This window comes from Trichechus manatus, unplaced genomic scaffold, assembly GCF_000243295.1.
Source record: "Trichechus manatus latirostris isolate Lorelei unplaced genomic scaffold, TriManLat1.0 scaffold00190, whole genome shotgun sequence".
NCBI lineage: Eukaryota > Metazoa > Chordata > Mammalia > Sirenia > Trichechidae > Trichechus > Trichechus manatus.
In genome coordinates this window covers 3,772,743-3,793,133 of record NW_004444126.1, presented here as the reverse complement: position 1 = coordinate 3,793,133, position 20,391 = coordinate 3,772,743, and the positions used below count along the sequence as shown (strand labels likewise).

The window sequence follows — 20,391 nt, the reverse complement described above, 5'->3', positions numbered from 1 at the left end:
TCAACAAAATGGATTGACACAGTGGCTGCAAGGATAGGCTCAAGCAAAGCAAAGATTGTGAGGATGGCGCGGGACCAGGTAGTGTTTCCTTCTGTTGTACGTAGGGTCACTATGAGTTGGAACCAAATTAATGGCACCTAACAATAGCAAAATGGACGTTCATTCAGCCAACATTTATGGAATCCTGTGCACTCACCACATGCCTAAAATGGCCCAGACCTGTGAATTTCTTACATTATCTAAGGCAGAAGTCCATATTCATCTGCCTCCATGTCTTACAGAGGCTCAGGCGCCATGTCTTCTGGGAGAAGGTAGCTGATTCCCAGTGGCGCCTTTGTCCTGGCCCACTTGGAAGCAGCTGAGCTTGGGCGAGTACCCTCAAGCTGTAGGGATTTTTTCGCCTGGCCATTTTTTAGGTGTCTTTATGAGCTTATGTGCTGTCATCCTTGGGCATGCACCCCCTTGCCAGCTCCTGGCGTACATTATTTTCTCTGACAGCCCACTGGCCTTCCGCCAGAAGGCCCCTGCCTCACCTTGTCATCCAGCTGAGATGGGGATTTCATAGCTGGCAGCTTCAATCAACTAAAATTCACTGTCAGCCCTTCCTCACACCCCCCACCTCTCGCCACGCCACCCTCTTTTCTCACCAGTTCGGTTTGGCCCTCAAGCCTGCCCAGTCCCTGCCTGATGCCTCTCTCTCTGTCTTTTCCTCTTTAAAATCTGAAAACATTAAAAATCCCTTGAAAAGCACAGACTTTCAGTCCCGTGAATGGACAAGCTGATTTGCCAAGCTGAGCTGAGCATCCCCCTGTAATGGGGACAGCCATAGTCCTTGCTGACTTCCATTGGGGTGTGCACGTGGAGCCCCAGAAAGGGCACTGGATTGGGAGCCAGACAGACCAGCCTTCAAATCCCAGCTCTGCTCCTTATCGTTGGCCTCAGTTTCCTCATCTACAAATCACAGCCTTCAGACGGGGGCTCTAAACTGTTCAAGATCACATAGCTAGTGAGTTAAATGGGGAGCTGGGAATTGGACTTATATTTGACCCTAAATCCTCATATTTTTACCACTCCATACTCCCATCGGAGCCCTGGTGGCACAGTAGTTAAGAGCTAGCGGGAGCTACAGCTGCTACCAAAAGGTTGGACGTTCGGATCTACCAGCTGCTCCTTGGAAACCCTACGGGGCAGTTCTGCTCTGTCCTGTGGGTCGCTATGAGTTGGAATCGACTCGACGGCAATGAGTTTTTTCTTGTTGTTGTTTATACTCCCATCAGGAGTCTGGGTGATGCAAGTCGTTTGCAATCAGCTGCTAACCTAAAGGTTGGTGGTTTGAAACCATCCAGTGGTGCTTCCAAAGAAAGGCCTAATGACCTGCTTCTGTAAAGATTACAGTCAAGAAGACCCTATGGAGCACATGGGGTCACCATGAGTTGCGGGCCGACTCGACAGCAGGTAACAACACACTTCCATCGGGTGGTATATGTGTGTTCCTTTAAACAACGGTCAAAAAATCAACTTGACATAATTAGAACAGCTAAAAGAAAAATTTCATCCATACCCCCACTCCACCCCCACCCATTAATATTCTCAACTCTCCAAGTGTTTTTCCGAGTGCATGCATGTCATTTGCATAGATACGGGCATGCTATTTCTCTATTCTATTCCGTTTGCTTAACATTATTTCACAGAAGCATTCCACGCTGCCACAATCCTTATTTCTAATGTTAATGTCTGCCTAATAGTATCAAAGGGACACGCTGTGATTTCCCTAGCCATTCCCAGCTGTTGGATGATGAGACGGCTCTCAGCTTTTCTGTCATCCATAGCACCCCTCCAAGCATCCTTGGGTACAGAGCTTTGATCTGCCTTTTGATTCATTTCCCATAGGATTGATTCCCAGAAGGTGGAATTCTGGTTTAACCCAGGGTTTCTCAGACTCGCCACTATTGATATTTGGGTGCAGGGACAGATTACCCAATAAGCAAGATAAGCATGGGTTTACTTGTGCTTCCTTACTAATGTGTAGTGCACAAGTTCACCTGTATTTCGCCACATCAAACCTATGTGAAACTGTGCACTACAGATTAGTAAGTAAACACAATTAAACCCATGCATACCTTGCTTACTGTAAGCCCATGCATACCTTGCTTACTGTAAGCCCATGCATACCTTGCTTACTGGTTAATCTGCTCCTGTTCGGGTGGGATAATTCTTTGTGGTGGGGGCTGTCCTGTGTATTGTAAGATGTTAAGCAGCATCCCTAGCATCTACCCACTCAATGCCAGTAGCATCCCTCCAAGTCATGACAACCAAAAATGTCTCTAGATATGGCCAGATGTCCCCATGACCAAAATCACCCTCAGTTGACAATCACTTCCTTAAAGGGTAGTGGTGCATGAAATATATTGCAAATGGAAGTCAGAGTTTTTCCAAAGAGTCTGGGCAAAATCCAGTTCGGCAGTATCAGAGGGTAAAGGAATGGGCACTGAGAGACAAGTCAGAGGCTCCAAGGTTGAATTCCAGCACTGCCTTTAAGCCTTCACTTCTCAAGGCCTCAGTTCCTCATCTGTGAAATGGGAACGATACTAGTGACCCACTGGTCAGCTTATTGTGAGGGCTGAGTTAAGTCACGCACATAAGGCACTCAGCAGTGCTCGGCACACAGGAAGTTCTCAATGCCAGCGTGTTTGCCTGTTGTGGACGAAGCCCTGTTGGGTTCTCCAGTTTTGTCTTTGCTTCCTTTGAGGATGGAAAGGCGGGGGAGTCTAGGTGACAGGTCAAAAGGAAACCCTCTTGTCCTACCCTTTCCCAGTCTCCCACTGCCACTCCATATCTGTCCCTAGAACAGAGGTTCAGCTTCCAGAACCAGCCTCTGCTGCTGCTCTGGGAAGCATGAATTGGTTTGCACCTGTACTCACCCATCCAAGAGGTACTGAGGGCCTGCTCTGTGCGAGGCACCATGGGAGCACAGATTCAGACAGAGCCTGCCTCTGGGGGCCAACTGCATGGGCAAGTGAGCACTGCATTCTTGGAGCATGTCCTGGAGACCACTGGACACTCATTTCCTTCTCTATAAAATGTGGAGCATCTGTCCGAGCCCACCCAAGAGCGCCTTGTAGAGTCGTTCTTGTTGGTTGCTGTTGAGTCAGCTCTGACTCGTGGTGACCTTATGTGTAACAGAATGAAACTTTGCCTGGTCCTGTGCCGTCTTCATGATCATTGCTGTGTTTGAGTCCGTCGTTGCAGCTGTTGCGTCAGTCCATCTCATTGTGGGTTTCCCTCATTTTCGTTGTCCCTCTACTTTACCAAACATGGTGTCGGTTTCTAGCAATTGGTGTTGCCTACTGACGCATCCAAAGAGTCTAAATCTCACCATCCTTGCTTCTAAGGGACATTCCGGTTGTATTTCTTCTAAGACTGGTTTGTTCATTCTTTTGGCAGTCCACGGTATATTCAATATTTTTCACGGACACCACAGTTGGAATGCATCTGTTCTTCTGTCTTCCTATTTTATTATCCAACTTTCACATACATTTGAGGTGATTGAAAAGACCACGGCTTGGGTCAGGCACACCTTAGTCATCAAAGTGGCGTCTTTGTTTTTTAAATCTTTAAAGTGGTCTTTTGCAGCATGTTTGTCCAATGCAGTACATCCTTTGATTTCTTGACTGCTACTTCCGTGGATGTTGATTGTTGATCCAGGTAGAATGAAATTGTGGACAACTTCAGTGGAGTACCCACCACATGAAAGATGCTCAGTGAATACTGGGCTCATCCAGGATATTTCTCATCCCAAGAACTTCTGGGCGGGTGGGATTCTTGCTCAAAGCCAACATGTGCTTGTGATTTCTGTCACCAGGAGAAGTATGTGGAGGAGCTCGCAGCAGTGAGGCAGACCCTCCAGGCAGACCTCGAGACGTCCATCAGAAGGATTGCTGACCTGCAGGCAGCTTTGGAAGAGGTGGCATCCAGTGACAGTGACACAGAAAGGTACCTTCAAGGGACCAGGTGGGGCTGGGCATCATGAGCAGCTGCACCCTAGGAAGCTCTGCTGTCTTCAGCAGACAGGGTTGGGAGTCACATCAGCTGGGAGACCCAAAGGCATTTAGGGGTGGGAAGAATAACTGGTTGGCTTGCATGAGGAGAGCCAGGATGATTCCCAGCTGGTGTTTATGTTCGTTGTTACAGCTGAAACCACATGACCTGACTCTCAAACCCTTTGGCAAAGCAATATGGCACAGTGGTTGGAAAATGAATTCTAGCTGTGTGGCCTTGGGCAAGTTACATGTTCAATCTGGGCCTAATTTCCTCATCTGTAAAATGGTATAATAATATTAGGGTGAGCCACGTGAAATTGTGAAGTTTCAACCATTTTCTTTCTCTCTCTTTTTTAAATTGTAGCGAAAACATACACACCAAAACGTCTGCCAACACAACATTTGCATTTACAACTCAGTGACATTGATTAGATTTTTTATGTTGTGTAACCATTCTCACTATCCTCATCCCAAACGGTCCACCACCATTACCATAAACTCAGTGTCCACCAAGCAGAGGCTCCCCTTTTCCCCTTCTCTCCATCCCTGGTAACCACTAACAATCTTTGGCTTCTGTATATTTGCTTATTTCATTTAAGTGAGATAATACACTCATTGTCCTTTTGCGATTGACTTACTTTACTCAGCATAATGTTTTCAAGGTTCATCTGTGTCGTGGCATCCATCTGGACTTCATTTCTCTTTATGGCTGAGTAGTATTCCATTGTGTGTATGTACCACATTGTGTTTATCCATTCATCTGTTGATGGACATTTAAGCTGTTTCCACCTTTTGGCTATTGTGAATAGTGCTGCAGTGAACATTGGTGTACAGGTTTCCATTTGTATTCTTGCCTTCACTTCTGGGTATATATATATGTATGGAGGATTTGGATTGCTGGATCATATGGTAATTCTATGTTCAACTTTTTGAGAACCAAGTTTCAACCATTTTTGACCTATAAACTGGCAGTTTCGTATAGTACAACCCACTATCTGCTCCATAGGACAATTCATGAGAGTTGAATGAGGTAATATATGAGCCTCACTTAGAACAGGGACATATAAATGCTATATAAGTGTAAGCTACGTTTGTACAGAATAATGTGTGTTATTTTACAAAGGCAACAGCAGGTTCAAGATGCAGGGTTAGAGGCCTGGTGGTGGCCAAGACCACCCAAGTTCAATGTCAGGGATCCTCTCCTTTCTCAGAAGACAAGCTGCTTCCCACCGTCTCCACCAGAGTTCTAAGCTGCACAGGCCATGTGTGGGCTGCTCGGCTAGAAGGAGTTGAGTTTCCCTAGCTGGGCACGTGGACCAGGCTGTCTAGCCCCCGTAGATGGCCCGAAGTGTCCTGTCCTCAGAGCTGCCCCCATAGTCCTGGCTTGTCATTTCTCTGCGAATTGTAGCAACATCTCTGCCCCATCCCAGCCTTTGCAGTGGAGCTTGGCAGTGGGTATAGACAATGTCTTTGCATAGCTTTGATACGGAACAGGGTACCTGTACCTCACCTGTGGATGCACGTCCCTCACGGTGCCCACAGGTCACCTGCACAGCTGCTTATGCAGCTGCTTTAGAAATCCATCCTTCCTGGTCTTTGTGTCAGTGGGGCTGGTTCATGCTGCAGCCAGAACAATCAAATGTTAGACTGCACAGTCCAGCTCTCTCTGTTTCCACATGAGGACCCTGGGCTCAGAGAAGTTCAAGGTCACACAGCAAATTAGAGTTATCTCTAACACCAAAGTCTGCTGAGTTTCCCACCCTACTAAATTTCCTACTTTGTCACATCGCTGTTAACAAAGTGCAGACAGGGGCCAGCTGTTAACATGCCGGATGTGTGAGATGGGGGAGGGAAGCAGAAAGGATTATGGGTGGTCTGTGGTTTAGCACAGACCACGCCTAGTCAAGAAAAAAGACTGGAAGGAAACAGACCAATTTTCTAATACTGAGGGAAGGCATTACTGGAGATTTTTTTTTTTTTTTCTTCAGGCTTATTTATAGTCGCTACAATTTCCTTGATGAACACGTGTGGTGCAAGCAGTTAACATGCTCACCTACTAACCAAAATGTTGGTGGTTGGAGTCCACCCAGAGGTACCTTGGAAGAAAGGCCTGGTGATCTGAAATACCAGCCATTGAAAACCCTATGGAGCACAGTTCTACTCCGACATACATGGGATCACTATGAGTTGAATCAACTCAATGGCAACTGGTTTTACATTCCTAGCTACACTAGGGCACGCTTTAGAAAATTTTGCTCATTTAAGTTATGTACTTATATACCTGGAGTCCCTGGGTGGTGCAAATGGGTCATGCACTCAGCTGCTAACCAAAATGTTGCCGGTTTGAGTCCATCCAGAGATGCCTCAGAAGAAAGGCCTGGCAGTGTGCTTCAAAAAAACCAGCCATTGAAAACTCAGTGGAGCATAGTTCTACTCTGACACACATAGGGTCTCCATGAGTCAGAAGCAACTCAGTAAAACTGGTACTGGTGCACACCCAACTTAAGAACGTAAACAAACTCTACCTTGATGCAGTCCTGGATAAATCATAAGCTGCTTAGGGGCATGGAACCTCAGACTCTCCCATACAATGTCCGTGCTCAGCATCAGCGAGATGGGGACCGAGTGCACTCTAAAACCTCACATTCTCGCCTCTACATAAAGGGCATTATCTTAAATAGCTTCGGTTTGTGCAAAAATGGCTTCTGTGCACATTACAAGTATTTCCATCATTCCCAGCTAATTTGCCCAGATGCCAGACTACTGGTGAAATGGCAAATACTGATGCTGCAGCTGCTTCCCAGCTCGTGGTTACATTTAGGATCCCCTCTTGCCCCGGCCCCTCCTCCGGCTTTATTAGTGTCATGACAGAACTTACGCCTGTAATTACAAACCCCGATTGTCAATATTGCCCGCTCGATGCTTGGGCTGGCTTTTCCATTAACAGAAACACCACAGCTTTTGCATTCATTATAATGGGAATTAATGGCTGCGTAGACTTGTGTTTGGCCGTTGAGCAAACATTTTGGAACCATTTCTACTTGTATAGCAGAGGACTGCTGTTCTAATAACCAATAAAAATTTTAAAGATAACAAAACTAGAAAGAGGCAGAGGGCCCATGCTTGCAGGTGTGGATGACAGGCTGGGTGGAAGGTGCGACATGAAGCAAGGGACAGACTTCTCACCTGGGGAGTGAGATGCTGGTGATGAGGTCACCGAGGGCCACAGACATCCCTCTAGTCTCTGCTTGTAGGGGATCCTCTCAGACTTAAAGAGACCCTGTCTTCACCCTCATCCTGATAGGAGATACCTTTATCTGTCTCGGTGCCAGGTGATAAACCTCACGCTTATGTCCGGTTCAGATCCAGCTTTCCAGACCCTGGGCAGGTAGGTCTGTGGGTGGCACAAATGGTTTACTCTTATCTACTAACCTAAAAGTTGGCAGTTCGAACTCACCCAGCAACACTGCGGAAGAAAGTCCTGATGATCTACTTCCGTAAAGATTATCCATTGCCATCAAGTCAATTCCAACTCATAACGACCCTATAGGACAGAGTAGAACTGCCCCATAGGGTTTCAAGGCTATAAATCTTTTTTTTAATTGTGCTTTAGGTGAAAGTTTACAGTGCAGATTAGTCTCTCATTCAAAAATTGATACACAAATTGTTTTGTGACATTGGTTATAGTCCCTGCAATGAGACAGCACTCTCCCCCTTTCCCTTTACACCCCGGGTTCCCTCTCACACAAACAGTTAAGCGCTCAACTACTAGCTGACATGTTGGTAGTTCAAACCAACCCAGAGAGCTTCAGAAGACAGGCCTGGTGATCTGCTCCCGAAAGGTCACAGCCTTGAAAACCCTGTGGAGCAGTTCTACTCTGCACACATGGGTCGCCACGAGTCGGAATCGACTCAACAGCAACTAACAACAGAACACAATAGCAGTTATGAAGACAGAGAACACAGTGCTCTGATACACAGCAGGGTAGGTAGAAATGGCCTCTCTGAGTGGTGAATGGAATTTGAATGAGGAGAAGGAGGCTTCCATGGAAGATCTAGAAAACAGTGAGTGAGGAGAGCACTAGGCATGTTCTAGGAAGTGAAAGAAGACCAATGCACCGAGGGAGGTGAATGAAGGAGACGCATCTCTCTTTCTCTTCTTCCCTCCTCCTTCATCCTTCTTGCCTCCTCTTCCTTCTTGCCTCTCTTCACCTTTCTTCCACTCCTAATGATCCAGACACCTCTTTAAAGCACCGTGGAAACCCACTGAGTCCCCCAGTTCCTTGAAGTGCCCCAGAACCCCAGGCAGGCTGGGCTACATAATTTGAGAGGTCCAGTGTGAGATGACAATGGGGGGCTCCTTGTTCAAAACTGATTATGAATTTCAAAATGGCAGCAGCAGAGCATGAGACCAGGTGTGAGTCTTTCTGAGTATGGGGCACATGCACAGACCACATACCCATGCAGGCGGCCTGACCTCAGGTGATTCCTAGGGAACATTTCTTTCCTTTTTTTTTTTTTTTTTTTTTTTCAAAAGGCCTCTCAATAAAAAGGCCATTGTACACCTCTCAGAACAGGTTATTTTCTTTCTAATCTTTTTTTTATTGTACTTTAGATGAAAGTTTACAGAACAAACTAGCTTCTTATTAAATAGTTAGTACACATATTGTTTTATGACATTGGTTAACAACCCCACTACATGTTAACACTCTCCTAGGGAACATTTCTTAATTCTCAACAGGCCTTGGACCTAAGTCCAGCCTTCTAAATTGGGTTTGAGAGTTACATGCTGCATGTTGGTGTTGTCGGTTGCCATGGAGTCAGTCAGCTCCAACTCATGGCGACTCTATTACAACAGAGCAAAATGTTGCCCAGTCCTGTACCATCTTCATGATCGTTGGTCTGCTTGAGCTCAGTGTTGTGGCTTTCAGGTCAATCTGTCTTACTGAGGGCCTCCCTCACCTTTGATGACCTTCCTTCACTTTACCAACCATGATGTCCTTTTTTAGTGATTGGGCTTTCCTGCATAGATTTCAATAATATACCATAAGGATGGGGAAAATTGGCAAAAAAAAAATCGCTTGCAAGGAAGTTTCAACGGATTTCAAAGAATCAATATTGTGCAAACCATGTTCTCTGATCACAGTGCAATTAAGTTAGTTACCAACAGTCAAAAGAAGTAAGTGGATTGCTAGGTTGTAGAGCCATTGTCCAGAGCAGAGCTCCTGGCTCCTGCCCTAGAATGAGAACAACCTCGACTCTCCCCGATCCTGGCTACTCTACGCCATGCTTCATTCTTAACTGTCTCATCACCCGGGGTAAGAGGTTTGGATTGGCACCTGAGGGATTGGTCTGAGGTACTTCTTCAAACTGAGCTCTCAATTAGGATTCAGACCCACCCCAGGAGAGAGAGAGAGAGAGAGCTATGCTTCAGCTGGAGGTGAGGTTCTTTGAGAGACTTGTTCAAATTATGAAAAGTCACGTTTCCGCATGTTGGGAATTAGATCCGAGTGTAGCAGGCCTTCCAGACTGGAAGTGTGGCTACGTGCTTAGAAAGCCAGGTGGCCCATGTGGCAGCATTGAAATGTGTGCTGTCCTGCATGCATGAGGACTCTGTGTTGTCACTTAGACCCTAGCGTCAGCCTTCTTAAATTAATGGAGAAATGCTTTAAGCTGTTCCCCCAGGCCTGGGGCATGCTCGTTACTCATGGAGTGGAAGATGCGTTGGTGGACAGACAGCCCCATTTATTCCTGACTCAGGATCTTCGGCTGTTCGTTCTCCTGCTTTGGCTGGGGGTTTGGGTGGGGTGTGGTGAGATCAAGGAATTACCTCTGGCTCAGTGATCAGCCGAGAGTGTGTTAATTCAGGCTGGCCCAATCTGCAGTGAATTCTCCGGGAGGAGTCCGCTATTGACATGTTGAGTGTAAGTTGGATGTTTTCCAACATACATCCTTTTAGCCTGCCTGAAATTAAGCTGCATCAGGACAAGTAGAAAGATCTGGGTCTAACCACAGATTGTGGCCCCGACCGAGGGCTTATTCTGAGTTAATTTATTCATTGGTGGACCTGGGTTCTGGCCAAGCTGTGAAGTTTCCGGATACATAGTGAGAAAGCCTTTGGGACTGCCCCATTCCTTCCCCTGCAACTTTCTTACCTCCTGGTGTGCTCCAGGCCTGGGGAGCAGCTTCAGGCATTTCTCCATTAATTTAAAAAGATGGATGCAAATTATAATGCAGAGCCCTAGTGCAGGATAACATGTGTTTAAATGCCGCTACACAAGCCACCTAGCTCTCTAGGCCTATAGCAATGTTTCCAGCCTGGGAGTCCTAGAAACCCAGCTAACGGAGTTCACAGAGAGTCAGGGCTCCATCCTATTTTATCTTCTCTGGCATTATAGGAAATAGTCATAATTGTAATAATGTTATCGTAGTTAGTTGCCATGGAGTCTGCTCCGACTCATGACAACCCCATATACAACAGAATGAAATGTCTGGTCCTGTACCATCTTCACGATTGTTGATGTGCTCAAGTCCATTATTGCCACCAATGTGTATTTTGAGTGCCTAGAGGGGCTCATAGGACCCCTGATGGCACAGTAGTTAAAGCGTTTGGCTGCTAACCAAAAGGTCGGTGGTTCGAACCCACCAGCCGTTCTGCGGGAGAAAGATGTGAAAGTCTGCTTTCTTAAAGATTACAGCCTTGGAAACCCTATGGGGCAGTTCTATTCTGTCTTACAGGGTTGCCGTGAGTCGGAATCGACTCAACGGCAGTGGATTGATTGGTAGGGGGCTAATCTTCCAGCACTGTATTGAACAATGTTCTGTTGTGATCCATAGTGTTCTCATTGGCTAATTTTCAGAAGGAGATCACCAGGCCTTTCTTCCTAGTCTGTCTTAGTCGGAAAGCTTTTCTGAAACCTGTCCACCATGGATGACCCTTCTAGTATTGGAAACACCAGTGGCATAGCTTCGAGCATCATAGCAACACACAAGCCATCATAGTACACACAGACTGACATGGGTGGTGGAATCATAACAATAGATACCCTTTCCTGAGGACTTACTTTGTGCCGGGAGCTACACTGCCTATTTTACATTCATTGCGCTCACCACAGCTCTCTTGGTTTGGTACCATTATTATCCCAAATTTACAGATGATGAAACTGGGGCTTACAGAAGTCGAGAAACTTGCCCAAGCCCACACAGTAAGTGGTGGGACTATGCTTTAATTTCCAAGCTGACCCCATAACTCACACTTCTAGTGATCAAGCCCTGCCATTGCCTGTCAGATGTACCCTTCTCCCTTGTTGAGGTCTTTATTCTCTGCCAAGTAACTGGCCTGTCATTCTGGTCAACTCCTATCTGTCACTGTGATATGGGGCCAATGAACTCGGGTATTTGCATTTAGACTGGAGCTGTCTGGCAAAGACAGCCTCTAAAGGAATACATCTGATGACATTTAATTATCTTACTCATTGGAAATCCTCTGTTTCTTAAGCCTGGAACAAGTTCTTTCTTTCTTTTTTAATAGCCACATGCCCAAAGGTGAGAGAAAGAACCACTGGTCCCTTGTCAGATGAGGGTGTCAGACCTAGCTGTACCACCAAATAGATCAGCACCATGGACAGGTCCTCTGCTCTTCCTGGGCCTCTGCTTCTCCCATTGAACAGCTAGTTGAGCGCCTTCCATGTTAGCCCAGGAGGCACAGTGGGGAACCAGACAGACATGGACCTGCCTCAAGGAGCATGCTGCCTAGAGATTGTTTCTTCATGTGGTGAATGAGGGTCAGTGGTTTTCAAACTCTGTCCTTTTAAGTCCTTGTTATCATTAGCCTGCCATTGAGTTGGCCCCCGACTCATGGCAACCCCTGGCCTTTTTCAGTTTCTAGAGGCTGCCTCCATTCCTTGGCTTGTGACTCCCTTTCTCCATCTTCAAGCCAGAAATGTTGCATCTCTGACCATTCTTCTACCAAAGCAGGGAAGGGTTCTTCGCTTTTAAGGAGTCAAGTGATTAGATCAGGCCCGCCTAGATAATCCAGGATCATTTACCATCTCAGAGTCCTTAATCACATCTGCAAATTGCCATGTAAGGGAACATATTCACAGAATCCTGAGATTAGGCCTTGGACATCTTTTGGGGGCCATTATTCTACCTACCACGGGGCCATCCACAAAAAGTCCTTTTGTTCTACTGCAAGGATCAGCAAACTTTTTCTCTAAGGGCCAGGTAGTGCATATCTTAGACTTTCCAGGCCATACGGCCCCTGCCACAACTACTCTACTCTGCTACTGTAGCATGAAAGCAGCCACAAACAAAACATAAAGGAATGAGTGTGGGTGTGTTCCAGTAAAACTTTATTTTCCAAAACAAGTGGGGGGCCAGATTTGGCCTGCTGGTCCCAGTTTACTGACTGCTATAGTCACCAAGCCTTCTCTGTGAGAACATCCACTTGGGCCTGTGCTCTGTGCTGAGCCATGGGGCTAAAGGGATGAATAAGACATGTCCCTGGGCCATGAGGGTTCTTTAGTCCAGTAGCGACCGGGGTGGTGGTGGGGGAAACTTGTTGCCATTGAGTCGATTTTGACTCATCGCAGCCCATGTGTTACAGAGTAGAACTGTGCTCCATGGGGTTTTCTTGGCTGTAATCTTTATGGAAGAAGACTGCCAGACCTTTCTTCTGTGGTATCCCTGGATGGGTTTGAACCGCCAACCTTTAGGTTTGTAAAACAAACAAACAAACAAACCTATTGTCGTCGAGTCAATTCTGACTCATAGCTACTCTATAGGATAGAGTAGAACTGCCCTATAGGGTTTCCAAGGCTAAAATCTTTACTGAAGCATACCATCACATCTTTCTTCTGAGGAGTGGCTAGTGGGTTCAAACTGCCAAGCTTTTGGTTAGCAGCCAAGTGTATGACCAGTGCACCACCAGGGCTCCTTTTTAGGTTAGTAAACCAAACCCGCTGCTGTCGAGTCAGTTCCAACTCATACCAACACTATAGGACAGAGTAGAACTGCCCCATAAGTCTTCTAAGGAGTGGCTGGTGGATTTAAACTGCTGGCCTTTTTGTTAGCAGCCGAGCTCTTAGCCACTGTGCCACCAGGGCCCCTTTCAGGTTAGTAGTTGACTACAAACCATTTATGCCACCCAGGGACCTCCAGTGGGGACCAAAACCAAAAACCAAACTCATTGCCATCTGGTCAGTTTTGACTCATAGCGACCCTATAGGACAGAGTAGAACTGCCCCATAGGTTTTCAAGGAGCACCTGGTGGATTCAAACTGGTGACCTTTTGGTTACCAGATGAACTCTAGTGGTGACAGAGGCGTGTAAATAGGAGCCCCCAAAGGTAACAACCTTGAGTGGGGGCGGGGGGGACCAAGGAGCAGAGGGTGCATCTCTTGGAGGAAGTGGCCAGGTCTTCTGAGGGAATATTTGTCCAGATTCCAGCAGAGAATAAAGCTGGGAGGTCCCACCTCAGGAGCCAGATTAAAATGATGTCTTAGGTATCTGAGGTTTGGGGTTTGGCTGTCCCCACTCACACACTGGACAATTAACTGCACATTGGTTAAAAGTATAGGCTTTAAGGTCCCGGACTCTGGGATTCAAGGCTGCGTCACCTTAGACCGTATCACAGACTTTGCCAGACAGCTCCAGTCTAATAGACCATATCACAGTGACAGATAGGAGTTGACCAGAATGACAGGCCAGTTACTTGGCAGAGAATAAAGACCTCAACAAGGGAGATCACGTGTAAAACATATATGTTCGATGAAGCTGTGTTCTCTAAAGAATAGCCACTATTGTAATTAGTTTTGGAGTTTTCCCAGAATTCCCTGAGAAGCTACTCCCTATTTCTGATTTGCTTGTACTCAGAAAGACCATAAAGTACATGTCTTGCTTGTTGGCAATAATGATACTATTAATAAGAGCTATACTAGTTGTACTATAACAAGAGTACTGGTTATGATTGCTACTATTTAATTAGCACTATTTACCAGGAACAATACTGAGATGTTTACAAGGTTTATCTCATTTATTCTGCTTCACAATTCTGGAGGCAGAGCCCCTTTATTAGTCACATTTTACAAAGGAGGACAGTGAGGCTCAGAGAAGGCAGGTGGCTTGCCTAATATCACACAACAGCAAAGGTTGGAAGCGGGGCTTGAACCCAAGTCTGTCTAATGTCAAACACTGTGTTATTCCACAACTCACAGAGGCACAAACATAATAGACTCCTTCTTGTGCTTCCTTTTAGTGTCCAGACGGCAGTGAATTGTGGTGGCAGTGGCAGCAAAGAGATGTAAGTTAACCCTGAGGCCCTGGCTCTGTGTGTCCAGTTTGCAAAGGGAATAACTGTGCCCACTTGGAGAATTATCAGCAATGCCCCGTGAGAGCCCTGGCTCCAGGGTCATACATCCAGCACTGGGGACATATTACTGAACTGTCCAAATTCTTTTAGACAGAGAGAAGCCATGACTTATGTCACTGTCCTCCTCAAACACCTTCAATGGCTCCCCATTGCCTCCGAATAGAGTTTTTAGATTGATGTTTGAGCCCTGCACCATCTGAAACCTGACTTACCTCTCTACCTGAGACTCCTGCTTTCTATAGCATCCAGGCCCTACCCTTTTGTGGCCCCCATATCTTTGTGCATGCTGTCCCTTCACCCAAACTTCCTCTCTCTAGTCCCTGTATAGCCAAATTTAATCACTCAAATAAGATGGCAGCTCAACTGCCACCTCTTGACTCCTCCCCCATGCCTCCAAGAACAAGGCAAGCATCCCTCTTTATTACCCTCAGAACCTACTCTCTATCCCTCCCTATGACATTAATAGTAGTCTCCTTTATTTTATTGCTATTTACATAGATATGAGTCTGTTCTGTTAGGATGGGGTCTTGCGGACAGGGCCAATGTTAGATTCATGTTTACAGCCCCTCCCCATAGTATCTAGCATAGAGTATCCTACAAATAAATGTGGAGTGAGTATATCAACCAGAAATAATCATTGAGTCCTCACCCGGACCTCTTCCTGTGCTGCTTTCAGTGGTGGTGGGCATAAAAGTCAAGTCTCTGTCCATGAAGACCTTCCAGTTAAAGTTAAGACCTACAAACTTGATATATTCCATGAATATATCATTCTGTTAAAATTCAAAGTCAAGTTTTACACCTAAATTAGAGAAGACTCAACATCTGGATCGGAGTGTGGATTTTGGTACCTCCCCAAGGAGGAGTGCAATAGTTAACAGCATGGGCACTGGAATCCAAGGGACTGAGGTTTGCATCCCAAATCCATCAGTGGCTAGCTAGGTGACTTTGGCCATGTCCTAAGTTGGCCTCCCCAAATTTCAGTACTTCCCTCTCTATAATGGGGACGGCACTGGTTCCCACCTCTCAGGAATTGTGTTATGAGCCCTGTGTGAGGTTGCACGTACAGCACTTAGCACAGTGCCTGACTTATGCTAAGGGGTAAGTATCTAGTTATTGCTGTTATTGTGGTTGCCATTGTGCTGACAGTGTCCTGCATTCTGGCTCTAGGGATAATGTCTCCACCTTCAGCTCCCAGCCAGAGAGCAGTCTGCAGTCTTGGTCGAGCTGTACTCTATCCCTGGCCACAGACACCATGAGGAGCCCTTCTCGACAGTCAGTCATCAGTAGCCGCACCCTCAGCCCCAGGTAAGAGTGTCTTCGTGCTGCCTCTAGATGGCCAATGTCTTGAAAAATCTCAGACTTTGCAGGTTGTTGTTCAAATCTTCCATTTCCTCTGGCATAGGCAAGAAAAAGCATGGTCCTAATGGGTCCTCATAGGACTCCCTGGGTGGTGCAAATGGTTAATGCTCTTGGCTGCTAACTGAAAGGTTGGAAGTTCTAGACCACCTAGAGGAGTCTCAGAAAAAAAAGACCTGGTCATCTACTTACTAATGGTTTGAGGTATGACCCTGTCACTTTCTAACTGTGTGACTTTGGGCAGGTCGCTTAGCCTCTCTGAGCCTCTACTCCCTCATCTTCGAAGCAGTGAGTATAATTATATTTACTGCCCCGGTGATTGAAAAGATGGGGATCTAATGCAGCATGATTTTCCAGATGATTTTAAATAGCACAGGGGTGAACATTAAAAAATAATAATAATAGTAGTTGTGGATTTATTTATTATAGTTGCCTTCTATTCAAGGCAAATCGTATTAGTTTTCCATTTATGGAAAGTGATGGATATAAAGTTTTCTTTATAAACAATTCATGTAAGTGTTTTAAAAAGGGAGAGTCAGTACAAAGGAGGTTGGGTTGGACGCTTTCTCACTCAGAGATTTTAGCTTTGTCTGAACGTCTGGGTTTTGTATCTGCCCTACCACAGAGGGAGATGAATTCAGCTATGACCTGAGCTGGGACCCTCACACATCTATAGGATTGCAAACAGTAGGCGGCCCCCAACAAACGGGCCTCGAGATTCACCGTCGTTGCAGGACTTAAATTCATCTTCCCTCTAGCTTTTCAGCTGCATTGCTCTGAGTTCATTTGGTTTTCCTTTTCAAAGGCAGCCCTCTTGTAATTAGGAGTTAATGGCCATAAATCAGAAGTTATGGATTAAGCAGATGCATAATTAAGATGAAATGTACACTGCTTCTGTGATAACAGAAGGACCAATGTGATAAGACGGAAAGAAAAAGCACAGACGAATGGAGCAAAGCCAGACAACCCTTCCTGACTTGAAACGAGTGTGTTCTGAAGCCAGGGGGTTGTCGCTGCGAAAACAATGAAGTTGGGGCTCATGCTGACCTTTCGGGTATATTCTATAAATGGCAAATGTCTGGCGAATGTCTGCAGATGATCTTAGGCTGAAGATTTGATGCAGAAAATATCAAAGGGAGGCTCCAAGAATGGGGTGCATCTGGGGAGTTAATTAAAGCAAGATTATCTGATGACTGCTCCTAATTAAAAACAAAGGTCCGTATGGAGAAGGAGGCATGTCCTCTGTGAACCCACATGATGAGGACTTTTTCCTCTCTGATAACTAGAGACCTTTGTTTTTCCCTCGTCTGCTGGAGTAGAAGGCAGAAGAGCTGGTGGTGGCCAGAGCAGAATGAGAATGCTTGTTAACATAATATCCACATTTGGTAATTATAATTATATTAGAGTGCATGCTGTGGACCCCAGGTTGTTTGTCACCTGTTCACGTGAGCAGTGGTAGTTAGCTGTGGTTTGAGTACATTGTCTGAAGTCAGTGTGTCTGGATTAAAATCCTATACTTTCTCCTCTGCAGCTGTGAGGCTTTGGGCAAGTTGTTTAACCATTCTGTTCATGTTTGTCCATGAGTAAACCAGGGTTGTTGTCTGGGGTAATGTGATGGTGCAAATCATTCTTCATTCAGTGCCCAGCACCCACAAAGAGTGCAAGAAAACGTGCTGCTTTATTAGTATTCTTAGGAGCCCTGGTGGTGCAAATGGCTAAGCACTCAGCTGCCAACCAAAAGGTCTGCAGTTCAAGCCCACCCAGTGGCTCTGCTGGAGAAAGATTACTCATTGTCATCGAGTTAACTCCAACTCATAGCGACCCTAGAGGACAGAGTAGACGTGCCCCCATAGGGTTTCCAAGGATGTAATCTTTACAGAAGCAGACTGCCACATCTTTCTCCTACAGAGCAGCTGGTGGGTTTGAACCGCCAACCTTTTGGTTAGCAGCTGAGCACTTAACCACTGGGCCACCAGGGCTCCTTTTCCTGCAAAGACTACAGCCATAGGAAACCTACGGGGCAGTTCTACTCTGTCACATGGGGTCACTGTGAGTCAGAATTGACTTGACAGCACCCAACAATAACAACATTAGTATTATTATCTTTTTGATGCTCAGAGGAACCCTGAGAAGCAGACCCCACTGTGCATAAATGGGCCTACCCCAGCTCATGCAGCAGCCCCTTGGGCAGGGTCAGTCCTCAGCATCCCCAGACAGCTCCCTCCAGCACCTCTTCCCCCTTCCCTACCCTCTCCTCTTTCAAGTTCTGGAGCATGCCCAGCTGCAGTGCAGAGTGGAGGTGCCTGCACCAAGGACAGCCAGGGAGCAGGAGCAGGGAGGACTCTCCCATGTTTCCAAGAAGGGATCCTAAGCTCCTTGTTCATCTACTTCACGTCGGTATATCCAAGGCTGGCACACAGCTCTGCTCAATAAATATTTGTTGAATATATGGCTGACCATAGGACCAAGCCTGGAGCAAAAATATTACCTGTACTTGGTCACAACTCAGCACTGACTGTGGCTCAGAGACGGTCAGTAATTCGCTCAATGTCACATAGCAGTTAAGTGAAAGAGTCAGGATTTGAACCCAGACTGTATTCTTATTTGCCACACTGTTGTGGCTGTCTAAGCACTGACATTTGTCCAGGGGTGCATCATCACCTGGCAAGATCAAGCCCGTTGTTAATATTAACACTGCCTAAGGATCGTCATTTAACATTCAACATTCATCCAAAAGATATTTATTAAGTGCCTATTAAGTCATATCCAAAGGCATCATCTCCTGAAAATGTTGAGCCCCTTCCTTGGAATGCGTTTGAAGATTTGAAAATTCTAGACCTTCTAGGTTGGAAAGGACCATTGGGATTATCTAATTCAATTCGCCTATTATACAGATGGGAAAAATTGAGGGCTGCAGAGGGAAATATCTTGCGCAAATTAATAGCAGGGTCTGACCTAGAGTCCAGGTGCCCTGACTTCCAGCTCTTTTTAATTGCACAGGAATCTATGGATACTTCCCTTCTTTAAGAACTTAAACTATAACTGAGAAAGTTAAAATCTCCTTGGCTACCACCCTTCCCAGAGGTAGCTCCCATCTTCAGTTTGGTGTGTATCCTTCCATACCTTTCTCTATGTATTGATAAACATATGCATGTACTTGCAGCAAATATATCGCATTTTTGTGGACTTTGAAAAACATAAGTGATATGCTATACTGTATATATTATGCTGTGCATAAAGTCTTACAATGTGTTCCTTTCCTTCAACAATATGCCTTGGAGACCTTTTCTTATCAGTAGATAAAAGTCTATGTATCTCATTCTTCTGAATTCTACAAAGTATCTTAAAGGCATGTCACATTTATTTAACTATAGTCTTATTTCATTTTTAGGTGCTTTCCAAATATTTGCTATTATCTGTAGTGCTTTAATAAACACAAATCCTTACATGAATGGGCAAATGATTCTCTGATTCAAAGGCACTTGCATTTTTGAGTAGATACTACTAAATTATTTCAGTGTTTTTTCTACTAGGAGATTCCGTATAATAGTGGAATAGGACCCCTGTGTGCCCACCCCCATATCACCTGGCACATCATTATTTTTTCTTCATTAATTTTTTTATTGTACTTTAGATGAAGGTTTACAGAACAAATAGTTTCTCATTAAACAGTTAGTACACATATTGTTTTATGACAATGGTTAACAACCCCACGACATGTCAACACTTTCCCTTCTCAACGTTGGGTTCCCTATTACCAGCTTTCCTGTCCCCTCCTGCCTTCTGGCACATCATTATTGTTGTTAGTTGCCGTCGATTCAGCCCGCAACTCATAGCGACCCCATGTGTTACAGAGTAAAACTGTTCCATGGGGTTTTCTTGGCTGCAATCTTTATGGAAGTAGTTCCCCCGGTGTTTCTTCCACAGAGCCACTGGGTGAGTTCAAACCACCAACCTTTAAGTTAGCAACTGATCACAAACTGCTTGCGCCTCCCAGGCTCTACTTGAACATTTCCAATTTGACTAAGAAAGAAGGTCACTCTGAAAACAGAAGAGAGGGAGAAAAGTCTTCTGCCAAAAATACAAAAGCATTCCCTGTATTATTTATAAGGGGATGTCAACTCAAGAGAAATACACCTAAAGCTTTATGATTTACAGCTCAGCAATCGTGCAGCTGCCGCTGATAAATGCAAGAGCTTCTGGAGATGGAAACACTAAATTACCTCCGTGGCCCCCAGGGAGGGAGCTTATAGGCTTGATGGTGGCAGCTGCGCTTTGCTCAGGAGCCTCCCCCCAGGTGGTGCCAGAACAGTCTAGGGACTGGCATGCTCACCTTGGCTCCAGCTGTGTGCCTGGCCTCTTTGTCTGCCCTCCAAGGCTATCTCCTGCTGGAAGAGGGTTGTGGAGAGATGGTGGGCCTTCTCACTTCCTTCTTGTCTCACAGCACATCAGACTTTCCAAGCAGGGTCCAAGCCCTATTTCACTCTCAACCATACCACCCCCCACCACGCACACCCAACAGAACCTCAGCTTTGTAAGTGCACACAGTGCCAAGGGATCCATGCTGCTGACAAGTATTAATTGACCCAACTCTGGTGGTTCAGTGGTAGAATTCTCTCCTTC

The 20,391-nt window shown here is 45.8% G+C and overlaps 1 protein-coding gene across 2 annotated transcripts in view; it reads left to right on the top strand.

The window, feature by feature from the left end:
* Window positions 1-20,391, top strand: part of MYO18B (myosin XVIIIB) — a 310,234-nt gene that overhangs the window by 268,203 nt on the left and 21,640 nt on the right. For both annotated transcript variants that reach the window (XM_004387626.1, XM_023741793.1), the window contains 3 exons: window positions 3,863-3,993; window positions 14,299-14,343; window positions 15,580-15,717. In XM_004387626.1, coding sequence (XP_004387683.1) covers window positions 3,863-3,993; window positions 14,299-14,343; window positions 15,580-15,717 — 314 coding nt within the window. The remainder of the gene's footprint in view (window positions 1-3,862; window positions 3,994-14,298; window positions 14,344-15,579; window positions 15,718-20,391) is intronic.